Source organism: Oncorhynchus masou, chromosome 17 (genome assembly GCF_036934945.1).
Source record: "Oncorhynchus masou masou isolate Uvic2021 chromosome 17, UVic_Omas_1.1, whole genome shotgun sequence".
Lineage (NCBI taxonomy): Eukaryota > Metazoa > Chordata > Actinopteri > Salmoniformes > Salmonidae > Oncorhynchus > Oncorhynchus masou.
The window spans coordinates 25,230,557-25,251,740 of NC_088228.1; the positions used below are offsets into that span (position 1 = coordinate 25,230,557).

General features: G+C 43.4%; 1 protein-coding gene across 6 annotated transcripts in view; it reads left to right on the forward strand.

Annotated features, from left to right (window-relative positions):
• LOC135558759 (microtubule-associated protein 4-like) overlaps positions 1-21,184 on the forward strand; it is a 54,134-nt gene that overhangs the window by 3,858 nt on the left and 29,092 nt on the right. For 2 of the 6 annotated variants that reach the window (XM_064992859.1, XM_064992860.1), the window contains exons 1-5: positions 1,877-2,224; positions 4,843-5,021; positions 12,038-12,157; positions 12,733-12,819; positions 16,117-17,400. In XM_064992859.1, the coding sequence (XP_064848931.1) occupies positions 2,163-2,224; positions 4,843-5,021; positions 12,038-12,157; positions 12,733-12,819; positions 16,117-17,400 (1,732 nt within the window). In that variant the 5' untranslated portion in view covers positions 1,877-2,162. Of the gene's footprint in view, positions 1-1,876; positions 2,225-4,842; positions 5,022-12,037; positions 12,158-12,732; positions 12,820-16,116; positions 17,401-21,184 lie in introns of those variants that run through there. The other 4 variants (XM_064992854.1, XM_064992855.1, XM_064992856.1 and 1 more) reach the window with 4 other exon arrangements.

Consider the following 21,184-nt stretch of genomic DNA (forward strand, 5'->3'; position numbering starts at 1 on the left):
GACCAAGACCATGGAATAGATCTGATCCTGCTGAAATAAAATGATAATTACTTCATGGAATAGATCTGATCCTGCTGAAATAAAATGATAATTACTTCATGGAATAGATCTGATCCTGCTGAAATAAAATGATAATTACTTCATGGAATAGATCTGATCCTGCTGAAATAAAATGATAATTACTTCATGGAATAGATCTGATCCTGCTGAAATAAAATGATAATTACTTCATGGAATAGATCTGATCCTGCTGAAATAAAATGATAATTACTTCATGGAATAGATCTGATCCTGCTGAAATAAAATGATAATTACTTAATGGAATAGATCTGATCCTGCTGAAATAAAATGATAATTACTTCATGGAATAGATTTTTTTTGCTGAAATAAAATGATAAATACTTCATGGAATAGATCTGATCCTGCTGAAATAAAATGATAATTACTTCATGGAATAGATCTGATCCTGCTGAAATAAAATGATAATTACTTCATGGAATAGATCTGATCCTGCTGAAATAAAATGATAATTACTTCATGGAATAGATTTTTTTTTTCTGAAATAAAATGATAAATACTTCATGGAATAGATCTGATCCTGCTGAAATAAAATGATAATTACTTCATGGAATAGATTTGATTTTGCTGAAATAAAATGATAATTACTTAATGGAATAGATCTGATCCTGCTGAAATAAAATGATAATCACTTCATGCATGCCACAGCCTATCTTTAGAAATAGCTCAAATGTTGCCGACTGATAACCTGATATATGATCAAATAAATAGATTGTCTCAGCATTGGGCTCCTGAGTGGCACAGTGGTCTAAGGCACTGCAGCTCAGTGCTATGTTTAGGTTTGGCCGGGGTAGGCCATCATTGTAAATAAGAATTTGTTCTAAATTGACTTGCCTAGTTAAATAAAGGTTAAGAAAAAAAATATATTATAATAATTGTCACATGTTGTATTATATTCTATGAAATTATATTATTTTGAGGTTTATTGATGAATGAGACTGTATAAAGAATGAGATATGTTGAATATTGTGCTTGAACTGCGAGTTTGCACCTGTTTTCCAAATGAAATAACCCACAAGCGAAAACAAAATGTGTAATAGTAGAAAAGGCCCTTTGACCTTTTGAGTTAGTGACTAGTTCACCTGTGCTTATCTTAACTGCGCTCTGGCAATGATAACATCACTGTTATGGTCCACCGAGTCGATGACCCATAATGCTCAGCTCTTGCAGCACTCCCTGCACTTTAACATATACAGATCTAGAGCTGAATGGCCAATAGTACTGTAATCAGGTGACTCCTACTACTAATAACTTCCGCAGTTCAAATCGGTTTGACAAAACCGATCATCAACCCTAGTGCAACAGATCAACGGTCTTTAGGTAGGTGTTGCTATGTTAGTCAGTCATCTGGTGTTGGCAGTCAGAGGTTAGATACATATCTGCCAATAAAGTGGGGGAGTACACAGTACAATATTTTGCTTGGTGATCATAACTATTGGATTACTATGCCTTTTACAGTAAAACGGGGGAATTAACATATGGGAATATGAGTGGCGAATGAGGCTTACTGAGAGCATTTTGTGTAAACAGAAACACCACCCCCCTGAACAAGGCTGTTGCTTTGGATGGCAGGATAAAGCCAGGGATTCCCTGCCAAGCTGCTGGCCCAGGCCCACTCTGTGGGTTACTCTGTACTGTGTTAGGCTCGGCTGTGTGTTACAGTAGGCCCGCTGTGGTTTTGGGGGATGATTGCGTGACAGACGGAGGGAAGGATGGAGTCTAATATGACATGTCCTGGCTGCATGTGGACGTGGGGGACTTGGGTTGACTCTAGCTTGCACTAATCCCCATGCAGCAGTACCAGCTGCTCTCTCAGGCTTTTACACTCAATATGAGCATAAAGCGGAATTATGCTCCTTCCTTTTAAATGGGAAATGTCCGATGTTGCACTCAAAACTGGGGAGTCGTAGAGCAGATGTAGCGGTCAGACTGGGGGATGCAGCCATCTGAACAGCTGTCTGAACACCAGGTGGTGGGTGCATGGAGTTACAAGACATAGAGAGGTTAGAGGTGGAGAGAACTTGGGCTTTGAATGGAAAAAAACGTACCTTTAAGAAAGAAGGGAAAGAAAGAGGGTCTGAAAAATGATGACCTTTGAATTGGGATCAGAGAACGTGAAGGACTGTGGAGAAGAAAGACAAGTAAGGTAAGCAGAACCTTTATTGGGAGGTGTATAAAAGGAATTGTAGAGGAGACGGAGTTGAGACAGGGGCTGTTGTAGGATTATTCATCTAATGTTTGCATGCCCTTGCATAATAATCACACAAACGTCTTTTCAACATTTGGATGGATGCATAAAAGCTGAGCTGTGATCTAGCTATTTTACTCGCTCACTGCTGACACCCTGCTGTGGTCCTGCCTGAATGCGTTATTTTTGACTGGGTGAATTTTGATGAGTTTTCTGTGTCACGCAGTATTCTCTCTCTCCTAGGGGCTGCTACAGTGTGTCAATGTAGTAATCTGACTAGTCCAACTGTACTTGGTGTGGCTGCTCCCAAAACAATGGGGCACAGTTTCAATCATGGCCAACACACACTGTACGTACGCAAATCTGCAGGCTGGTGCACAATGACAGCATGAAGATATTTTTGTGAGAGTGGGTGTGTGTGTGTGTGTGTGTGTGTGTGTGTGTGTGTGTGTGTGTGTGTGTGTGTGTGTGTGTGTGTGTGTGTGTGTGTGTCTGTGTCTGTGTCTGTGTCTGTGTCTGTGTCTGTGTTTGTGTTTGTGTTTGTGTATGTGTGTGTAGAAATAGAACAATCATCGCTTGTTCGTGTGTGGAGGAGGAGAGAGTGGGTGAGTTGAAGGGACGGGTGGAACAAAATAATGAAGTTGTGTGTTTGGGAGTGTGTGTCTGTGTGTCTGTGCATCTGTGAGTGCCACTGATAGACCTTTTGTGTAGAGCAGCTCTCAACATATGTATTAGTTTTGCTGTCTGTCTCACAAAGATACACTCATTACGAAGAGTAAATGGTGCACTGTGAAGAGAGGAGAATGTCCTCCCTCTAACTAAAGCTTGGAGGCTTCTATCCCCTACTGCACTGTAGCATGCAGGGCTGGATCACTAAAGGCAGACAAAAACACACTGTTCTGCAACAAATTAACAATAACTACCCTCTTTCACCTTCATTTGAATTGATAATCCAGGGTAATTATTAACTTCCACAGTTTAGACGGCACCCCTCCAGGTTTCTTTGCAGACACTTTGATGTAGTGAGTACTCTCCATTCATTGGGTACTGTACGTGTTTCAGACGACACTCCCGAATGGCTTCTCTGCCTTTTAGGACACAGTGGCGGGGTTCCCGGATGTCTTTATTGCAGTTCCACTGATCCAGCTATCACAACTACAAAAACCACAGCATGTTATGGGGGTAATATACTGTCGGCCTGAATAGGCTAAGTTGATTATCTGTTTTGCGGTGGCGGTGGTGGTGGTGGATACTAGTGTAGTGTGAAGACAGCTAGCTGCAGTGGTGTACTGTTTGTGTCACTTGTGTCTTTAGGGGGAGAGAGGATGTGGGAGAGATAGAGGCTACAGGGCGAGAATGAATGCAATGACGGTGACATAATTTCCATCCATTCTTCATTTTTCTGTCTTTGCTCAATTTTGCATGAGCCCTATGCTAGCTTCGGGATCCCAGGCTTCGAACAAAATAACATTTGGAAGGGTGGCCCCTGGAGAATAGCCCTGTGCTGGTCTCTTCCCAGAGCCACTGTGTCTAACAACACCACATGCGTTTTGGCTAGCAATATAAACCTTGGTAAGTTTTTTACCAAACCCTGTTGTTATTATGGGCTGGGCGATGGTCTCTGTCAGCTAGGCTATATCCCCTCGGCTTCACCCCCCCACACACACACATTAAGAGATGACCTTTTGGACTGAATCCCCCCCATGGTAGAGAGACAGTGGTTTGACTGCAGCTGTATTTAGTGTGGCTGGTTTGACTGCAGCTGGATTTAGTGTGGCCGGTTTGACTGCAGCTGGATTTAGTGTGGCCGGTTTGACTGCAGCTGGATTTAGTGTGGCCGGTTTGACTGCAGCTGGATTTAGTGTGGCCGGTTTGACTGCAGCTGGATTTAGTGTGGCTGGTTTGACTGCAGCTGGATTTAGTGTGGCTGGTTTGACTGCAGCTGGATTTAGTGTGGCCGGTTTGACTGCAGCTGGATTTAGTGTGGCCGGTTTGACTGCAGCTGGAGTTAGTGTGGCTGGTTTGACTGCAGCTGGATTTAGTGTGGCTGGATTTAGTGTGGCTGGTTTGACTGCAGCTGGACTTAGTGTGGCTGGTTTGACTGCAGCTGGATTTAGTGTGGCTGGTTTGACTGCAGCTGGATTTAGTGTGGCTGGTTTGACTGCAGCTGGATTTAGTGTGGCTGGTTTGACTGCAGCTGGATTTAGTGTGGCTGGTTTGACTGCAGCTGGATTTAGTGTGGCTGGTTTGACTGCAGCTGGATTTAGTGTGGCTGGTTTGACTGCACTTGGATTTAGTGTGGTGCATTTACATTTACATTTAAGTCATTTGGCAGACGCTCTTATCCAGAGCGACTTACAAATTGGTGAATTCACCTTATGACATGCATAAATGGTGACGTCCATTAGCCAAGATCAGCCATCATTAAAAGCTCTGACAAGTGGGCCTCCATACCAGTATACGGCTATAGAGAAATGCAGTATGGGGTTAGTGCGAAATCTTGTACTGATGAGGATAATGATGTGAATGATGATGATGATACTCTATGACCTCTAACCTCCTTTCTCCCTCCCCAGGACCATGGACCTGAGCTTGCATGACGCTCTCACGGATGGGGCGCCCCAGTCGGGCCCGGACAACCCGGTGAGGAGGGACTTCATGGCTTCCCTGGAGAAAGAGACCTTTGATGACAAAGTAGGCGAGACTGTGGAAAAGACTGACTACCGCCCTCTGCTGGACGGGAAGGATGGTAAAGGTAAACTGGGGTGCAGGATGGATGGAAGCTATGTGGGAATGGGAAAACCCATAGAGAATTGGGGCAGCAGAGAGACAATCCAGGGAGAGGATTTAGCTGATTCTTCTGCTCAGTAAATGCATATATTGTGACGTATACCTTAATGCCAGCTGCTTACAACTTTAGGATCGACACTCTGTGAGTTCCCTGCCTCCGCTTCAACCCTTCTTTTATATCTATGCAGATTATCCTTATCTCATATGCATACAATATCATGCACATATGCTATTGTGTGTACAATATAGTATATGTATCATGTAGTGTGTGAGTACATGTGTTAAATAATGGAGAGAGAGGAGACCTAAGGGACGGAGGAACCAGGCCAGACAATGTTCAGGAACAGAACCACCTTCTCCAGCGCCTGTTATTTACTGTGCTCTCTTCCTGCCACAGCGTGTGTGCGTGCGTGCGTCGTGCGTGTGTGTGTGGGTGCCTGTGGGAACGTGTGCATCCGAACTCTCGTGGGTGTGTGTGTGTGTGGATGTGTTGTTTGCTTTGGTTTGTGGCTGCCATCCTAATGTGTTGAAATGCAATTCCACCACTTTGGAACCTCATTATGATGATCTCCAGTGCAATGCTAGAGTCTATACAGGTGAAAATGGAGCCTATCTATGATTTGTAGAGAAAAGTGAAAACGTCTTACACGATGTGTTTAATTCTACCCTGTGATGTCACAGAGAATGATTATTTAGGAGTTTTGTATCTTTTTAACACATACAGTATTTAGACACTGGTTCGGTGCTGGAGACAATGAATATTAGGTTGAAAAGTGGTGGAATTGTCTTTTCAGTTTGTGGGTCAACCTGAACCAAAGAGCGGAGTCAAAGAGGGACAATTTATGTATTTAAAAAATAGGATTTTAACTCACTCCATTTCTTAGGCTGTCTTTGGGATCTCTGTGATTCAGTGGTATTGTGCACTGATGTTATTGTGAACAGATTTATTTCTGAACTTGAACTTCATCTTGGGTGGCAACTTCCCCCTGATTTTATCTGAGAGAAATTTCACCCCAAAATTTTTTGGCTACTGGAAAACTTCTGTGTTTGTTTCCATCTACCAAGAAAGTACTTCACAGTTCATGACAACTCTGTCATGAACATTTGGGGAAATTCAATCCTTTGGGCCACTCCCGTCACTGTGGTTAACCCTCCATTGAAATGGTTTATTGTGTTGCAAGGACACATTTTCACAGCTGAATCATCCTCTATGTTGGATGGCAATTGGTATTTTAGCCCCAGAGTGCAATTCCTAATTTGAACAGGAATAACAACATAGAAAGTGAGAGAAAAAACGATCAAACAAAAAGTTCAGAGAATTAATATTATTTTTCCTAACTCTACCATTGGACGCTGTTCCTCAAAGTTACAGCAGCAGTAGCCAGCAAATACATGTGATATGTAATATGTTAAAGTTCAAATGTATAAGTCTCCTCCACTCCAGATATAATATACTTCCTGCCAGTCAGTTCCTTCAAATCCAACTCTCTAACCACAGACAGTCTCATTATACCTCAGACAGACAGACTCCAAGCACTCAGAGCAATCCCTTTCTCTCCCTCTCTCTCCATCTATCACTCTCTCACCTCTATCTCCCCCTCTCCCTTTCTACTTCTCTCTCTCTCTCGCCCTCTCTCCCTCTAGAATGACTATCACTGTCTTTGTCCGTCTCTCCCACACTCCTTCTCTTTCTTTGTCTCTCCTCGTGTCATGTCACTTCCAGAAGTGTCAGCCTGGAGACAGCATTAGGGCAGCATAGCCCTGACTGGAGCAATATAACAAACTCAGTCATGCACAAGTCAGGACACAGCAATGTCAATTAACCCGGGCCATGAACATCCTCTCCTCTGGTGTCTTGGCAACATCGGTTGCATGTTAATTGTCCTGCTCTCGAACTGTAAATATTCACATGCATATTCAGTCAAAACAATTGATTAGGATTAGGGGTGGATTAAAGGTGGCATTCTTTGACTTCTGAGGCTTTATGACCTCTATGTCAATCCAAACGGAAGACATTGATTTCTTTAAAAGTGGAGTTGATTGACACAGATGGCGTCAGCTTTTCCACACAGCTGCTTAATTGAATGATGTCTAATTAAGATAAATCAACATCCTTAGGCTACGCTACAGTATGGGGGTTTATTTCAGGAGGGCATACAGAACACAGTGTACAATGTAGCATGATAGCTCGTTCCAGCAGTGTGCTGCATGATAGAGGCTCTGCGGTTAGCATGTGACTGCAGTATGCTGGAACATCAACCGTAGCAGAAGGAGGAAACAGCTCTGGCTCATCAAAAAGACACAACACCAGTGTTGGCAGTGCAGATCTGTGTGTGTGTGCTGATTTCAGCATCTCCTCTGTACTGTATAATGATTGATACTTTTAGAGCAAGAGCTCTGGTCAGCCGCTGTGTAGATCAAGAGTTTCCCAAGGAAATATGAGAGCATTTGCTGCTAATCAGTCGCGTACTGTACACTAATCCTCTTCTTTGATACTGTAAGTTCAAAAAAATGCTGTACTTTTTCCAAAATAATCTCTGATTTAGCTTCTGTTGGATCTCGTCAATATTCTTAGCATGTCTGATTTGTAGTGACAATTCAACATGCGTTCTTCCCTGAACTGAATCCACACTACACCTTGAAAGACAAGAAGGATAATGTATATTTGCATGTAAAATGTCAGTGTATATACACACTAAATACATACTAAATGAAGTTATTGTATCAGTCTATCATCTTAGCATGAGTAAAGGGATTCAACCCATGTTGTTGTCATGCAGTGCTATCAAATTCAACTTGCACTGAACTTTTGCCCCCTCTCCTTGACCTACACAAAGTCATTGCTGTGTTCATTAATCATTAAAGGCTTTCCCAGAATCCTCCCCCTTCTCTCCTTCCCCCATGTCCTTCAATCTCAAAGTCATTTGTTGTTTACTTGGTCGATTGTCATACGGAGTTGTCATATAGAATTGGATACTTTGATTTGGCTTCCCCCCTCCATCTGTTTGTAGTAAAGAATCAAAGATCAGGCCTACATGTGCTTATGACAAACAGCAACACAAAATGATAGAAAGACATATGTATACAGGAGGGAATTCAAAACAGCTCCTCTCACTGTACAGCAGTAATCATTATCATGAAAATGAAGCCGTTTTCTCTTTTTTTGCTACACCAATTATCCCATAACCGGCGAACAGATATGTATGCAGCTGAAACACGACTCTCATGGTGGAGGAGGCTGAAGCTGGGTGTGCCTGCCAAATGGTGGCGTTGCACTGGAGAGGTTTGACAAGCTGAGTGCATATCAACCCCACAGGGACCGTCTGGAGCTGAGGCTTCAGCTGATTCCCTGTCAGGCGATAGAGGCGATAGAAGACGATGGACTTTATCAGTTCTCTGGCCTCTAAGAAATAGCCCTTGAACAATGTCTTAGAAATGGGAAATAGCCCCTGGAACATTATCTTATGTGTTATGTCCAGCGTTAGGCCTATGTGTCATTCACCTACAGCCTATTGGGACTATACCATAACAGCTGGTGTAAGCTAATTACTTGTGTATTCAGTGTGGGTGTAAACTCATTAGTCACAGAACACATACACCATACTTTATAAGTGGTCCATTAGCAACCCATGGAGGGCGTTCCATCCCTCCTACATAAACAACACAACTCCCTCCTTCATCCTCGTGAACCGCAGGAATTTAACATGCTCGTGAATGTCAGTCATGTACAACGTATTTTACAAATCATTTCTCACAACCACAGCCTTATTTAGTTACTGTTCTAAAACAGAAATCATCAAATGTCTGCTTAACCTCCATTCTGCACCTTACGTAAGGGTGTCCTTACGTAAGGGTGTCCTTATGTAAGTGCCGGGCTAGCAGACATGCTTCTGTGCTGATGGAGTGAGGGAGAGGGAGGAAGGTCATTGTGACTCCTCCGGCAGAGTACAGAGGGAGCCATTGCACCCCGGCATGACATGGCAGTCTTTTGGTCTGGACACTAGCAACCTCACGGCGCGTCTGCTTTTAAGAGTTTTATCCTCTTACTGTTATTATTGCTCCTGGACCCTTGTGCCACAACAGGATCTTTGTATTTTATCTCCTTGCCTGCAGTTTAGGCTCCTAATTTCCCCTCTGTCAGGCTACTTGTCTAGAATATCCATATGTTTTTTTAGCTTCCTCAGCGATCCCAGGGCATCCCTTGTAGTTCACTTCTGAAACTAGAGAGTTCAAACTCCCCAAACACATAATTTAGGTGTCCCTTTCAATTTAACCGAGAATAGCCTGGACCGTATTTACTTTCTGAGGTATCATACAATACTGCACCAGACAAGAGACCTAAATAATACAGTGTAGCCTACAACACTTTCAAAGTGAAACTATTTATAGTTACCTGTGACTGTGAGAGCTCTGACTGCAGTCAACTGTATCTGTTGTCTGATCAGATGCTCCGTGTGTATTCTAAAACCAGCCTGATATTGTTAGCCCTGGTTCCATTGGTTCCGTGCCATCCTCTGGGGCATTGGAAACTCTGGGCTCCTATGCCAGAGAAGTCTTTGCCATGCTCTGCGTGCCAGGACTGATGTCAGCTCAGACACCGTGCCAGTCCGGCTCGGGTGTTGCTGGGGCAGTGGGGATGTGGTTTTTGGGCTGTGTTGGCATAACTCCACTTAAGGGTCCTGAGGGGAGGCGGACGTGCTGCATGGAACGTACATAGGAGAGGACCAACACCTTGATGGTCCCCAGAGGCTGCTGTTGCTGAGCAACACAACATACTGGGACTTACACCTTCCCTCACGTGACTCTTTCAGATATCTTTGTTTTATCATGAAAGCTGTGCTGGTATTTATCACTAGAAATTGGTGTGTGTGTGTGTGTGTGTGTGTGTGTGTATGTGTGTGTGTGTGTGTGTGTGTGTGTGTGTGTGTGTGTGTGTGTGTGTGTGTGTGTGTGTGTGTGTATTTCTCCCCGTTTGGTATTTTGTATGTCTCACTGCAGGACATATCACACAGTATCTGACTCTACACACTGATGGATGACTTTATGACTTTCTTTTTGTAATATCACCTAAGTTGCATCTAGTCAAGCTGAAGAGGTCAGATTGACATGCAATGATTTCTCTGGGGTTGTGTGTGTTTGAATGTATATGGGCCGAATGATCTGGTAAAGCTGCAGAGCCCTACAGGAATAAACATCAGATAGTACAGTGAGTTCCTCTCGGCTGGAATTTAAGCTTTATCTGAGGTTTTTATGTCAATCAGTTATGACACAGACGGGAAAGGGTTTGCCGCCAGAACCTCAGATGCTCTCGTCTGGTTGGTCGGTTGCGTAACCATAGTAATGGCCCACGGTCCTGTACTGTCCCATCTCATCACTGTCACCCCTCTGCTGTGTTCCAGAGAGGGCTGCTTTTAGGGACAGCACCCTGAGACACATTAGAGTAGTCTAGGCCAGACATCAACTGACACTTTAGACCAGGTGGGCTGTATTCAATGTGCTTATCAGTTGTTGGAGGTGGAGTTCATAGAACTAAACATTTAATTGACCAAAATTACCGTATTTTTCAGTAGTTCAGAATTATAGTATACAATTTTTTAAAATTCTTAAAGCCCCCAAAGCAACATCACCTTTGGTCAATTTTGTCACTTTAAATATTAGGCAGGGGCAACAGAGTTAGTTACTTTAGCTTAGCATGGTCACATGCAATGTTAGCTAAGCTGCAAGCGTGCATGGTTGTGCAGTACCCTCGGGACTGCCGTGCAGAAGAAATATCAGCCCGCGCAGAGAAGCACAAGATTGAACATCACTTAACTTTCTCGAGTTTTCGCCTTTAGTTAACACTATCAAGGTCTCCCTTTACTGTGGGAATTGTGATCAAATCAACACAATATTAGCCACTTTCAATGCAACATGCCGAAACAAACTATGCAAGAGATGTTGTTGTAGACAGAACGCATCAGAGTAGGATTCCATTGCATTGACAAGCAGGACTCAGTCTGTACTCTAAACAGACCAGTGCTGCATAACCAATCAGAGCTGCAGTAGGCTGACATGCAAATAGACCATTGCTATATATGGATCTGTGCCATTCACTTTGCACTGAACTGTGTTTACAGCATGAGCGGTCGTGAGTAGGTGCGCTTGTTTTGAGATCAAAGCGAGAGCTGCATGTAGCCAAGTGTTCACATTTTTTCATATCCTTTGCTAGTTAGTGAGTTATTAGCCCAGTTATAAATAATTTGTGGTCAGCAATGGTGGAGTGATTGCTTCTTAAAAGAGCATAAAATGTGTACATTACTAGACATATTTGAAAAGTGAGTCAGGTAAAAGAGCTTTTTTTTGTCTTTAAGGGACAGTGTTATATTTTGAGACAGGCTTGAATAAGCTAAGTAGCCAATAGGCAGAGGGTAGCATACTTTGTCTGATTCTCTGTAATAATGGTATGGAAAAAATAATGAATGTATTTTGTAAAGTGGATTCTTGCATCACACAACACAACAACATTTTCAATCACTTCCTTGACTGCAGGACAAGTGGGTAAGCAGGTTAATGTCAAGCCCGGTATGTTTTTTTCAAAAGTCTCATGGAATGTAGGCCTACATTGAACACAACACATTGGCTGCTACTGTAGGCTGAATGATAGAACAGCTATTTCCATGTTAAAATGTTATGGGATACATTTTCTCCATTGTTTTTGACAGTAGTCCACTCTGGTAGTCCTACATTATGATCAAATAGCCACAGTAGCCTACTTGGTCACTGTTATAACTGTCACTTAAAGCAGGTACAGCCTCAGTGTTCACAGTAAACGCTCACTTGTTGCAAAGACTTTTCACAATGTTCAAGTTTGCGCTCAGCAGACTTGAAGTTTGTTCAGAACTGAAAAAAATGAGAGGGAATGACTTAGTCACTTGGTCCTATCTCTAACACTTGATGTTCAATCCTGATGTTGATGTTCTGCTCTTTGCCTCTTCGTTGCAGGCTCCAGTATGAAGCCAGGAGGACAGATGGGGACTGGGATGCAGCGGCAGGAACCAATGGGAGAGAAGCGTCCCTGTCCAACTGGACAACAGGCTGCCTTCAATGCTGACTACCTTTCAGGTGAAGCTTCTTTCCCCCGGTTTGAATTCCTCTAGTGTCTTGTGTATGCTCAAGTGATAAGGCATGCCCTGTGAAAAGGCGTTTTGTGAAGGAACAGGTTTCCATGGTTTCGATATTTGATTCTATTTTTACTGTCATAGTCTTTTTCTGATCCCTATCATCAATAGCCTAAGATGCTAAAGGTCCCTCTGTGGCATATTAAGCTGTCTGGTTACCGAGAGCTGCCTGCCAAGTATCCCTGGCACAGCCTGGGCACTCTTAGGAATGTAAATTGGGCAGTACAGTATTGAAGGACACCTAGTTAAACGTGTGCCTGCATCGAAGTAAGGCTGTTGTTGTTGTCTCCTTGTCGCTGTCTTCTCTGACCATCTGGACATTCATATTTCATAGCTAACTATGAGTTGTGTGATTGTGAATGATATTGCTATCTCCTTTGGGGGGTTTAGGAAGGCTACTGATTTGTGTCTGTGGTGTACTAATCTGGTATTGGTAACTGACGTCTGATCTCTCTCTCTCTCTATCTCTCTCTCTCTCTCTCTAATCTCTCTCCCCTATCTCCCCTATCTTATCTCTAGGCCCAGTGTCTAGTATGATGGGAAAGCCTGGTGAGGGGAACCAGAACAAAGGAATGAAGGACAGCAACATGCCAGACTCTCTCATGGGTACTGCTTAATAATACTGTAAAGTGTTTATGTAACACCAGCACGTAGTTAGGGTTGTGACGGTCATGTAATTATGAATGACGGTATTTGGCCAGAGCCAAATGGTCACCGAAATAACCTTTTTGAATAGATAAAAAAATACATACATAATATATAATATATGCATTTCTTTTTTTACGCACATTGGAATTGGAATCGTATTTACGCCCATTGTGTACGTTGTATGCGCCATTAATGGGCCGTGCGTTGCACTCCTTCAAGAAATGAATGGAAGTCAATTGGGTGCTAGCTCAAAAACCCAACATTAGCATGAATCCCATGAACAAGAAGTACAACATTACTCATTTTTTCCTGAGAAATGATATAATCAACTTGTTCTCTGTAATATCGTATAGCTTTGGAATAGTGACATTACGTAGGCCTACTTTCAAGGAAAATAGGCATGTTTCTCGACTCATACCCTGACTTTAAGAAGGGATTAAGTGACAATTAGCTTAGCTACCGCATGACGCCGCATGCCAACATGGATGCGATTGGTTGACAGTCTGCTGTGTGTGGCATTATATGTTTCTCCATTCATTGCCCAATGGGATTCCTATCTCCTCCTTTCTCTAATGTCTCTGACTTAACTGGCATTACAAAAATACAATCCATTGCATGAGCCACATCAGTTAATATCATTTGAATGAACATTCTACATTACCATGTAAATGTTTGCATCACAATACTAGGCAGCTATTGCTAGTGTACCAATGAGTTTACCAGTCAAATTGCCAAGAGTTTGCTTGTTTCAGCAAGGCGCAACAACGTTTCATCACGTTAAGAGTCCATGTTATGGAAGAAACGGACTCAACCACACGAATGCCCGACCGTCCCATCTTCAGTCAGCTGTTCGTCCTCCCCCTCAGGGAACCAGTGGCAATATATCTCAAACTTCCCCTTTGGATGACTAAGTTATGTTAGGTTATGACGGTTCTTTTATTTTCATGACGGTCTTAACCCATAGGCCAACCATCGATTACACGGTTATACTGTAATTGTTAATTGTGCCAGCCTTACACGTAGTGCTTATCACTGTGTATTATAGCACAATATAATTGTAATAACCTGAATAATGGAGTAGTTACAACACATAGTAGAATAGTTTTAACCTGTTTGTCTTAATTCCACTCCCAGGTTTTTCCCAGCCAGGGATGATGAGCGTGAACATGAATATGAACACGAACATGAACATGAACATGAATATGAACATGAATATGAACAGGAACATGAGTATGAATATGAACATGAACATGAATATGAACATGAACATGGGTTCAGGAGTTGTGGGGGGCATGGCTCCATTCCAGTCAGGAATACCTTTTATGGGCATCCCTCAGAAGGCCTCTCCTCTGTTTGCCTCTGAGCCCCCCAAGCAGTCCCAGGCCCCCTTTAAACTCAATGGCCACTACCCCTCTGCTCCGGGCCACAGGTAAGAGGTTGTCTCACACAGAACAGTTCAACTGGGGGCCTGGGTGGGATGTCCAGAGGTCCAGTCATCAGTTACAGTAAAACACGGTATCAAATGTCAGGAAATCCAATAGGTTTTGATGATGATAGAGCTAAAATGTGACCACGAACAGGGTAAACTAGAACCGTCACTTCTAGAAGGTTCCTCAAAATGCCAGAGGGAACATTAACAGTAATCCATAGGGAACATTTTAGATATATTGCCACTGTTTTTTTTTACAAACGAATGCAGAACTTGTAGTTAATGCCCAGCTAGTGGTATTAGTTGTTACTTACATAACGGTTACTTTCATGTAGCGGCCTTCAGAGCAGAAAACCAGTGCTGCTCCGGCATGAATTACAAGGTTCAAATCACACAACTCTTTAGCTTATTATGCAATTCCTCAGATCTTACTGTAACTTTATAACATTTGTTTGAGAAGCAAAAATAATTATGTGAGGATTCCTAACCTTATTTATTAGAAAGAAAGAAAAATCCTTAGACAAACCCCCCCCCCCCCCCTCCCCCGCATCAAAGTCCTCATTGAAGTGCTCCGTTATATTTGGATACATATATAAAATATGGATCTTTAAATATTCATCTTGAGCTCCATACCCACCTTTGGCATTACCTTCTGAGTGAGGCAGCCACATAGACTAGAAGTAATGTGCCTTCTGCCAGGAGGCCAAACTGAGGCTTTGGATTAAAGATGCACTCTTCACTTTTTAAATACCGATACTGCATGAAACATAGATGATAATGATAATCAGATCTGCTGCACATGTTGTTTAGCATAGACACATAATCAATGAAGGAAGGACATTAAGGAAAATAGCACATCAATCAATTAGAGAAGAGGGCAGCGATACACTATGTAGAAGAAAAATACATGATCATTAATAATTGGGGGGAGAGAGGGGAGAGGAGCTGTTCATTATTTTTCATTTCTCTCTGCCCTGCCATGTTAAGTATTGGAATGGTACTACCCATCAGTATTAACTAAGACACATGGACACAGAGAGGTTTTGGCCTTGTTATGTCTTTATCACAACATGAAAAAAGGCATGTGCAGTATGTTGTTTTTGTTGTTTTTGTGTGTATCGTATCTTTCAGTTAGTCATATATTTATGATTTTATGTAAATATTGTCTGCTTCTAACACTGTCCTCCTCAATATTTGTTTGTTCTGGGTACCCCATGTCACTTGACCCCTTCCTCTTGATTCATTGTTTGTCTGTGTTTGTCTATGTGACCTGCCTCTGTTGTTGTTATGCAGTCTGCCTGTTCCTTGTACATGAATTCATCTGCTCATCCGCTCATGCGATGTGCTGTTGAGTGTACAGTAAACATCACACTTCTCAGTCTCAGCACAATCTCCATCCTCCCCCTGCCCCGCCCCGGCAGGGAGAATCACACCCAATCAGCTGCAAGCTCGGAGCAGTGCACACACAAAAAACTGTCCCTCTTAAGACTAACATGTAATCCATAAGCCTAAAATTCACATCTATAAGCCTACTGGCCAGGCCGTAAATCATTTATAGTGGAGGTCGTGTCAGTATGACTTAACTTTCATCAGTTCAAAACTCAAGGCACAATTTTATTTCACACAATTGATTGAATAATTTTTATTTGTAATTTAAAAAAGAACAAATTTTACTCAGTGGTTGAGTTTCATACATTTTGGCCGGATAAGATATACCCTGATTTTACACATAGCAATGAATGGAGAGGATTGGCAATTGGTTATTGGTCTTTACTATGGTCTTTACTATGGGTAGTGACATTCCTTCCTCCTCTCTGCTCATCAAGAAGTTTGGACAAACCCAAACTCCTGGGCAGGTGGTGAGTCCAGGCTGCAAGCTTCAGCGGGTCTCCCCCTCTCCTCCAGCAACTCAGTGGAGGAGAGCCCCTACTCCGACCCCCTCAGCCCCCACGGCTCCCACAGCCAGGAGACCGGCTCTGGGGACGAGAGGGGGAGTGAAGGGGTCAACAGCAGCAGCAAGCAGCAGAAGAGGAAGAAGAAGAAAAGGAGGTCCAGGGAGGAGGTGTATGACTTATTGGACAGGCAGGAGGCTCCGGATGCAAAGGAGGAGGAGGGCGAGACAGAGAGCGGAGCCTCAGACGGCCCTCTGAGCCCATCCTCCCCAAGCAAGGAGGAGAGCTGGGAGTGTGAGATCCGAGGGAGGGGTGGGGGTAGGGTCAGGGGCAGGAAGAATAAGAGCAGGATGAAGCTCCCAGAGGAGTGGGGGCCAACACCCCAGGAGCCAACGACACCTCATGCCACACAAGCGTCGGTGGCCCTGGAGTCTGCAATGGTAAATGCCTCTGGTCTCTTAAGTTCAACCCTGGAGAACATCTCCTCCCTCGTAGCCGGCCCCCAGACTAACCCCTTTAGCAGTTTTATAGAGGACACCAAACCCTCTCACACCCCCACTGCCCCACCCCTCACTGAGAACCCCAAACCCAGTCACATCCTCACCACAGACCCTGCCCTTACAAACACTTTTACCAGTATGTTTGAGCAACCTTCCCCTGCTAAGGTAAACATGGACTGGGAGGTTGAGACTCCTGTTAAAAACACTGCCGCTACCCTCCATTATGAACCCATGTGTATTGATGACTTTAAAATGCCCCCGCCCTTAGCCACTAAAGATGTCCTACCTCCCAAGAAGGCTCTGTCTTTTACTGACAAAGCCTCTTCTGATCATAGTCGTCCTGAGGTCATGTCGTCTACTTCTGACCAGAAGCAGCTGGGCCCTCAGAGCTCCCCGGCTCTTAGCCCCCAGGTCTCGAAGACCTTCCTCTTCCTAGACTCTGCCCTGCAGACCCCCCAAGCCAGCACTCCTGCTTCACAGCCCCAGTCCCAGACGACCACACCCCAGGTCCCTCCTCCAAACAACATCACCGCCTCCTCTTTCCAGACCACTCCTCCTCCACTGTCTAGCCACTCCTCCCAGCCTGGTCACGACACTCCCAGTCCCTGCCCTGCAGTGGGCTCAGGCCTCAACCCTGCAGCCCCGCCCTTTATCCCCACTACACTGCCACTCACAGAGCACCAGGAGCCACCGCTGCCAGAGCCCCCCCTGCTGGAAGGTTGGTGACACTGAAGAGGGGACATATCTATCAGTATGGGGGTGAATGATGACATTATAGTGCATGGTTCTCTCTGTGGACTGGGCCTGCTGTTGCTCAGCCATTATGTGTTTATTAGCACTGGTAATAACATGCTAACTAATTACACTGCTCTTTAACCTGACTGTGTCTGACTGGGCCTTGGGTCCCTCTTACCTAACTGACTGTCTGGCCTGTCTCTGTAGTACTGTACTGTTGATGATGATGATTATAATAGCATATTCATTGCTATGTGTCTGTCTACCTACCTGATCATGTCAGCTGACCGGCCCAACTCGTTTTACCTCCTATCTCTCTCCTTTCTAACACTGTAATCATATACTAATGACTCTACTGTTTCTGTAGATTACTCTCTGTGTGACTCTCGAGTGAATCCGCTCTCCTTGGGATAGAAATAGCTAGCTTTCTCCCCCCTGATTGCCGCTATCCTAAATTGCAACGAGGAATTCTATACCCTAACTCTTTGACATCGAGTCAACCTTTCTTCACTAATCAAAGGGATGTTGGTTTGCAGTGTGATTCTCTCTCTTTCTCTCAAGAGACTGCTTTCCCCTTGACTAAATGATGCTTTTGTTCCTCAAATTGCCTAAGCTGACTGAGGAGTCACTAACAGCTTTTCTTTCACATTCTGTTTCTACTTGTATGTGAATTCACTTTCAGAACCATTTTGAATGTCTCAAAATGTTCCCGGCTAGAATTCTTAGATATGTAATTTGACCATTTAAAAAAATACACATTTTACTTTCATGCAATTTTTGATTGGAAATATTAAAACATATTTTTACCCAAATTGTGAATTGCTTGATGTGGAAGTTATCATGTAAGTGAACTGAAATGACTGAAAGCTATGTTTTGTCTTTTCTCTCCCCCATGTGTACTGTATCTCCTGATGATGGCTCTGATGATGATGCTAAATAGGTGAGTTACATTTCCATTGTTGCCTTTGAGAATATTTCAATGTTTCTCATCAGTGGAATAATATGAAGGGAAACCCAGTGTTTATTTCTTTCCTATTTACTACAAATGTCTGACACAGGTTTTTGTTCTTTTCAACATTTCTTGTACTTTGCCCGTCTAACATTTGGTTATATATATTCCATGTCAGGAAAAAGCTGGCACGTTTTCTAGTTTGCTCATTTGGTTGAGAGTAAGTTTGCCATAGTTCCGAGACTGTCCTGTGTTGGTCCTTCTCATTTTGTTTTCTTGGTTGGAGATTCCAAGGACTGCTAGGTTGTCACTTTCCTAAATTGCCAGACGGGCAGTGTGTAAGGTTGTTGTAGGGACGCTGTTCCTCCTTCCTGGATAACACAAATGTTTTTGGTTGACAAATGGTGGAAGTCAGTAGCATACTGCTTGTCTGTCTGCACCCCTCACATTCCCTTACTCACCCTTACCCATTCATCCCCGTCAGCAGTCTGTTAATGGGTAATTTACAGATGACCAGGTAGGCGGGTTGGTGTGTGGAGGGACAGTGAGGGACCGGCCTCTGCTGGCCTCTCTGTATTCTCACCCCACATCCTCCTCCCTCAATCACCGTCTTTGTTTTTCTCCCCCCCCCCTCACTCTCCCCCTAGCAGCCTCTTTGTTTTGTTGCCTTTCTCTCTCCTCTCTCTTTCTCGCTCCTCTCTTTGTCTCTCTTCTCTCTCTTTCTCTCTCCTCTCTTTCTCTTAATCTCCCTCTATCTCTCTCCTCTCTCTCTTTCTCTTGCATCTCTCTCCCTCTTTCTCTCCCCTCTCTCTCTTTGTCTTTCTTCTCTCTCCTCTCTTTCTCTTACTCTTTCTCTCCTCTCTCTCTGACTCTCTTCTCTCTCCACTCTCTCTCTTTCTCTCTCCTCTCTCTCTTACTACTTCTCTCTCATCTCTCTCTTATTTCGCTCTCTCTCTCTCTCTCTCTCTCTCTCTCTCTCTCTCCTCCCTCCCTCCCTCCCTCCCTCCCTCCCTCCCTCCCTCCCTCCCTCCCTCCCTCCCTCCCTCCCTCCCTCCCTCCCTCTCCATCCTCCTCTCCCTAATGCAATATTGATGGCTGGGACTTTTTTGCAGTTACGTAAAGCACACAACCTGTCTTTTTATAGCCGGTGATCAGGGTGTGTGCAGTAGGCAGAGGGAGGCAGACGCTCAGTGGCTGTGCAGCGCAGTACTGCAGTCAGGGTTAACACAGCGCTCCACCAAAGGTCTGTGTACTGGTACTGCTCGGCCCTGCTGCATAGTCATTATTCTGGTCAGCTGAGCACAGACCATCCTTCCACCAGCTAAACAAAGAGACCATCCAAAAGAGCATGCCCAGCCTGGCAAAGCATATAGCTGCCACAGTCGCCACTATGGTACTGATTGAGACGGGCAGTGCTGTGCAGTCTTTCTATTTTTACGTCGTAGGTACCTTTCAGTAAATACTTCATCATCATGCTGTCGGTTTTAAGTGCAATTCTGTGTTTCACAGTGAATATCATCAAACTGGACCATATATGTTGGTGCTATTTTAGTGTTGTTTATAAGATTGAAAATCCACACTATTTTTAACGATTTATTAAAGCTGCAATATGTAACTTTTTGTTTTGGGGGACCTGACCAAATTCATATAGAAATGTGATATATAGATCTGTCATTCTCATTGAAAGCTAGTCGAAGAAGAGATAGAGCTGTTCTATGTGCACTATTTCTATGCTCCCCGTTCTTAAGTTTAGTTTTTGCGTCTTTTACTTTCAGTTTTGTACTCCAGCGTCAAAGAACTGAAAGTACAATGTTTTTGGTTATGGAAAATATATTTCACAGCGGTTTAGATGGTACAATGATTCCACACACTATACTTGCTTGTTTTGTCACATAAACTGACATTTTAGGAACCAGGAAATAGGGGAGCGATTTTTGCATAATTCACCTTTAATTGACCAATGAGGCCATCATCTGGTGGTTCAATAAATGACTGGTGGTTATATCAAGGTTTTATCTGTAGCTGTGAATGTGGTCTAGCTGGCTGAAGACACCTCATGAATATTACAGAATGATAAAGCGAGAACACACCTGTGAAGATTCTGCTTGAGGCAGCAGCCCTGGGAACCGCAGTCCTACTTTTAGCCACTCGCCGTATAAAAGAGCACACTAATATGAAAACAGAAAAACTTTTCAGTATAATGAAAACTAGACAAGTTGTCATCATGATAACCTGAATAGAACGTTTCATTGATTTTAAGCTTCAAACCAGAGAATATCAATGTAATCACTTTCCTCTTGTGGAAACAAGCGCTTGGACCTTGGATTGAGAACAAGATTTCATGTTGTCAGTACAATAGGCCTGAAGCTGAACATAAATATTGAATGATAGCAGGATCAAAAGGAGGACACTTGATAAACAATAGCAGTCATCTCAAATGCTAACCATTTGTATGAGCTTTTGGTCTTAAAAAGGGTTCAGATATTTTACCAGGTCACTATGCCCATATGGGCAACATTCTTGTTGTTGAAACTAGATCAATTATACTATGATAGTTACTAACTAAGGTTGATAACTATGATCAAAACATATCATACTGCAAATATATTCACAATTATGATCATTTTGATTAAAAAAACAGATTCCAATATTAACATTTCTGGTGACCCTCATTGATTATTACAGGAATTCATTGAAAGACAGCTCACTGCATTTCCTCACGGTTATGTGTTCTGATTTCTCAGCGAGGCAAATGATGTCTACAAAGCCAATATTAAACTCCACTCAGTCAGTGTGGTCTTTTTCCATGTCTCAAGCC